This window comes from Pelodiscus sinensis, chromosome 1, assembly GCF_049634645.1.
Source record: "Pelodiscus sinensis isolate JC-2024 chromosome 1, ASM4963464v1, whole genome shotgun sequence".
NCBI classification, from domain to species: Eukaryota; Metazoa; Chordata; order Testudines; family Trionychidae; genus Pelodiscus; species Pelodiscus sinensis.
In genome coordinates, this window is record NC_134711.1 from 332,357,153 (window position 1) to 332,362,812 (window position 5,660).

The 5,660-nt window shown below is 47.3% G+C and overlaps 1 protein-coding gene across 1 annotated transcript; it reads left to right on the forward strand.

Moving 5' to 3' along the window:
- Positions 1 to 344: 344 nt before the first annotated feature.
- Positions 345 to 1,292, forward strand: LOC142830713 (olfactory receptor 52K2-like). The gene has a single exon (XM_075937196.1). The coding sequence runs from the start codon at positions 345 to 347 to the stop codon at positions 1,290 to 1,292; it is 948 nt and encodes a 315-aa protein (XP_075793311.1).
- Positions 1,293 to 5,660: the final 4,368 nt, after the last annotated feature.

Consider the following 5,660-nt stretch of genomic DNA (forward strand, 5'->3'; position numbering starts at 1 on the left):
TTCCTGCTGTGCCTATTGAAGTCTCCGACTCCACGACACATTAGTGACAAATGAAGTGCCATAAATATACAATCTGCATTCGTAGAGCTATTGGCTCATAGTTGTTTCTCTGAATAATGAAAATGTCATTTTTAGTTTGTGAAGAACAACCCATGTGTGTCAGCCACCAGAACAGCACCCCGTCATGCAACGCGGTGTCTCATATTAACATTGTCACCCCTTGCAGGCATTCGTACTGTGACCATCACTGTGGATCCCGGGCACTTAAAGGAAGTCAGAGGAACGCTCAGCACATGCAGGAGACTGTGTTTTGCTTCAGAGTTCGACACATTCTACTTCATTCCATGTCAGGTTCCAACAAAACCGATTTCACCAACCCTTCCGTCTTCATCTTGCAGGGCATTCCTGGACTGGAGGCAGCCCATGTCTGGATCGCCATCCCCTTCTGCGCCATGTACGCCATAGCCCTCTTGGGGAACATCACCATCCTGTTAGTTGTGAAGAAGGAACCAAGCCTTCATGTGCCCATGTACTATTTCCTCTGCGTGCTGGCCATCACCGACCTGGTCTTGTCCACCTTCATCCTGCCCAAAATGATGGCAATTTTCTGGTTCAACTCCACGGTGATTGATTTCAATGCTTGCCTCACCCAGCTCTATGTCTTTCACAGCTTCTCAGTAATGGAGTCTGGGATCTTTGTGGCCATGGCGTTGGATCGTTACGTGGCCATCTGCCATCCCCTGCGACATTCTGCCATCCTGACAAACCCGATGGTGAGCAAGGTCTGCCTGGCTGTGGTGCTTCGGGGTGGTGTACTCATCCTGCCCTATCCCTTCCTGTTGCGGCAGTGGTCATATTGTAGAACCAACATCATCCCCCAGCCGTACTGTGCACACATGGCCGTGGTGAAGCTGGCCTGTGGCGACACCAGTGTCAGTAGCTACTATGGCCTCTTTGTCCTTTTCTGTGTGATGGGTCTGGATGTGATATTTATTGTTGTGTCCTACACCCAGATCCTCAGGGCCATCTTCAGCCTCCCCACAAAGGACGCCCGGCTCAAAACCTTTGGGACCTGCATCTCCCACTTCTGTTCTATTTTGGTATTTTATATCCCAGGACTCTTCTTCTCCCTCTCATACCGATTTCACCAGACGGTGCCTCAGCATTTCTATGTCCTCATTACTAATGTGTACTACTTGATGCCCCCAATGCTCAACCCCATCATTTATGGGGTGAGGACCAAAGAGATCCGGAACAGGCTGCTGCATCTGTTTATTCATAAAGGCCCCTGAAGTATTCTATGGTGCTGTGGCTCGCAGATCAAGGTCTGTGCAGAGCTGGTTGCTGACATGGTATCGGGCCCTCTTCCCTGAATCACTTACTGGGCTGTCCTATAGTGATAGAAATGTAGCCGTGTTAGTCTTGGGTAGCTGAAGCAAAATACAGGACAATGTAGCACTTTAAAGACTAACAAGATGGTTTATTAGATGATGAGCTTTCATGGGCCAGACATATTCCTGCGCATCCAGAAATATAATCTATGCTATCATGTGCCGAAAGTGTCTGTCTGCTATGTACATTGGACAAACGTCTCAGACACTTCGCCAAAGGATTAATGCCCACAAAACAGATATCAGACAAGATCACAAAGAGAAAACAGTTTCTTGCCATTTTAACCAGAAAGGACACTCTCTCAATGACTTAACCACCTGCATTCTGCTACAAAGACCTTTTACATCTGCACTTGAAAGGGAATCCTCTGAACTGTCATTCATGTTAAAATTCGACACTCTCCAAAAAGGAATGAACAAACACTCAAGCTATCTTACCCATTACCAAGATAGCTTCCCCAATTATCACCTCTAATACCATTAACTCACAAACATCCCACTCTACCCACCTCTAATATCATCAATTTACAGATACTCACCTTCCTTCCTTCCCCTCCCTCCCCCCTGCATCCTGCTCCTGTTCTGAAATTTGATTTGTCCCTTTTATATGTGTTCATTTTTTTAAATTGTATCCTTTGGTATATATGGTTGTGACTATTTTCTTCCACTATTTGATCTGAGGAAGTGGGTCTGGCCCACGAAAGCTCATCATCTAATAAACCATCTTGTTAGTCTTTAAAGTGCTACATGGTCCTGCATTTTGCTTGGGCTGTCCTAGGTATTTTTAACTTGCAGGGTTTCCAAATTTCTAATTTCTTGTGATTAGACCCCTGAGGTCCTGTGCCCTCCCTGCCTATTCTTTCAAAGCCTTCCCTCTTGCCCCACCTTTTTCCCAAAGGCCCCATCCCCTTCTCCATTGCATCCCCATGTCTAAACCTCTGTTCTGACACAAGCCCCCGTATTCTCACTCACACCTCTCCTCCCCTTCCCCCATCACTCCTTGGATCATCCTGACCTCCATCCCCAGGAATTGGCCTCCCTCAGAACCAGGGATAGGACCAGAGCATCTACAGATTGACAGGAAGGCTGCAATAAGGACACAATGCCAAGCTCTACAGGCTAGTCAGAAGCAGAGAGGGAAGCCCAGAAGCTCTATGAAAACGGCTAAAGGTTGGGAGCCATGTTTGTGTGACACACAGGGGAGGCCGGGCATCACACAGCTTGTGAGTCGTAAATCTCAGCTACAAAGCCCTGCAGGCATAAGCTTTTGTGTGGCTTGTTTCTGTAGCTTTCCAGTGCTGTTTGTTCCTCCTGACTGGGGCCTGTAGCAGGCCAGGTCTCTGCAGTGGGTGTTGGGTGAGAGCCTTTTGTCCTGTGGCCAGGCTCATGGATATGGAAGAGGATGAGCTTTGAAGCTAAAAGGACAAGTGCAGAGATTTCAAAGGACAAGCTTCTGGGTTAACAGGAAAGGAGGGGTGTTGGGCAGAGGTGGCTTTCGTTGCTCCCGGGGAGAGAGAGAAATGGCACCACTCTCATCTCACCAGTCTTCTCAGACTTTTTTCCATGCACCACTTGAAATTTTCTCACGTTTTTGGGACGTACCCAATGAACTCATCAAATGTCATTTGCATCATTCGCTAACTATTGTAAAGTGCTTTGGATAACAGTGCTATATTAAAAAGCCTTAATAAGAATGAATGAATTTTGGTCTACCAATGAAAGCACACGGCTCATACTTAGGTTCTGCATTCATCGTGCTTCTGAATGTGGGCTTAAGGGTGGTAAGTGATGAAAACGGTGTCTCACACCAGTACATAGTAGCAAATGACATCAGAAAGCACACTGCTTTGTCTGTACGTTCTGAGTACTCTCCGGGGGCTTGAATAAAAAACTCAATACTTTACATTTATCAATATTAAAATTCATTTGACGATTTGTTGCCCAATCACCCAGTTTTGTGAGATCCTTTTGAAGCTCTTCACAGTTTGCTTTGGACTTAAGTATCTTGAGTGGTTTGGAATCATCTACAAATTTTGCCAACCCATTGCTTATCCCTTTCTCTAGATTAGCGTTTCCCAAACTATGGGCTGCAGCCTGATACCGGGCCGTGTTAAAAAAATACCAAGCCTCAGCGTGGCTGCCGGGAGGGGAGCAGAGTGGTGCGGGCCGGGAGGAGGTGTGTGTGTGGGGAAACGGGCCTCTAGGAATTAGGATTAGGGGCAGCAGAGCTGTCCCACGGAGATCGGGACTGGTGGGCTGGTGGATGATGGAAGCAGGGTTGGAGGCAGCGGGGCTGTCCAGCGGAGATCTGGGCAGGCAGCAGGTGGAAGCAGGGTTGGAGGCAGAGGGGCTGTCCTGCGGAGATGGGGGTAGGCGAGCGGGTGGCAGAAGCAGGGTTGGGGCAGTGGGGTGTCCGGTGGAGATCGGGGAGGGCAGGCGGCGGAACCAGGGCTGGACAGGGAGGTGGAGGGGCTGGCCAGGGGAGATCAGGAGGAGGAGGACGGGAGAACCAGCTGCCAGAAGCGGCGCTGGACAGGGGCAGCGGGGCTGGTGGAGGGGTCATCTGAGGAGTGGGGCTGACCTGGGGAGATTGATGTGGGGTGGGGGGAGCTGGTCACTGGAAGCAGGGCTGGATGGGGGCAGCAGGGCTTGACTGGGAGATCGGGAGGAGAAGGTAGGGAGCAGGACTGACGTGGGCACATGCAGACTCTGCAGACCCTGGCAGACGAGTGAGTCTGCCCGGGGATTCCATTTTGCTCCTCCCCCTCCCCACATACCCTCCCTCGAGTAGTTGCGAACTGCTTGGCAGGTAGACACACGCAGGCAGCGTGAGCACATCTACCAGCCAGGCAGTTTGCAGCTAAGGACTGATACACCCAATTATAATAAAACTTACCTAATTAGAAAATACTGGTCATTTTATATGTCTGGTAACTTCTCAATTTGTTCCCAGACAAAACCATCAAATACCAGACTGTCCAGTACAAAATCAGACACCTGGCAACCCTACCCTTCCTTGCACCCTCCCCCTTAGCCAGATACCCTACTGCCAATCTGCTTCTGCTCCCGCCTCCTGGAGTGTCCATACGGTGCTGGGCCCCCCAAACCCTGGCCCAGGCTGCATGGAGGATGCAACTGGGTGAAACACTGAAAATGTATTCATTTTTCATTCTTTTTTTAAAATGTGTTTATATTTTTGGGCTGCAAAAAACAGTACTGAAAAGAAACGGGTTACAACTAAAGTAAAAAGTTTGGGAAACCCCGATCTAGCTAACTTTCTATCCATCTAATAGTCCATTTATCCAATCCATATTCCCTTAACTTTCTGGCAAGAATATTGTGGGTGACTGTATCTAAAGCTTTGCTAACGCTGGCACTGGGGGCTTTGGGAGGACCAGAAAAAACTCATCTGAATATTCATAATTTGCTTAATGAATATGCAAATTTGCAAAAGAATGTTGCTAGTCCTCCAAAAGCTCGTGAATGGATTTACTGGTCCTTGTATCAAAAAGTTTGGGAACCCCTGCTCTAGATAAATTATAAATTGGTTGAATAGGGTGGGTCCCAGGACAGACCTTTGGGGGACACCACTAGTTACCTCTCTCCATTTTGAAAACTGACCATTTATTCCTACCCTTTGTTTGCTGACTTTTAACCAGTTATCAGTCCATAAAAGGACCTTCCCTCTTATCCCATGAAAACTTACTTTCTTGAAGAGCCTTTGGTGAGGGACCTTGTCATAGGCTTTCTGGAAAATCTAAGTATAATATATCTACTGAATCCCCCTTGTCTACATGTTTGTTGACTCTCTCAAAGAACTCTCACAGATTAGTAAGGTATGATATCTCTTTACAGGAACCATGTTGACTTTGCCTCAACAAATTATGCTCATTTATGTGTCTGACAATTTTATTGTTTACCATAGTTTCAGCTAATTTGCCCAGTGCTGACATTAGACTCACCAGTCTGTAATTGCTAGGATCACCTCTAGAGCCCTCTTTAAATATTGGCATCACATTAGCTCTCTTCCCGTCATTAAGTACAGAAACTGATCTAAAGGATAGGTTCCAAACCACAGTGACTTGTTCCGCATTTTCACATTTGAGTTCTTTCAGAACTCTTGGGTGAATGACATCTGGTCCCAGGGACTTGTTCCTGTTGGGTTTGTCTGCCATTAGATGTTGTCTTTTCGGGCCCCTTTTAAACTGATCAGTGAGCATGTGGATTTACAATTACTAAATACCATAAAAAATACCAGTGGGTATTGCA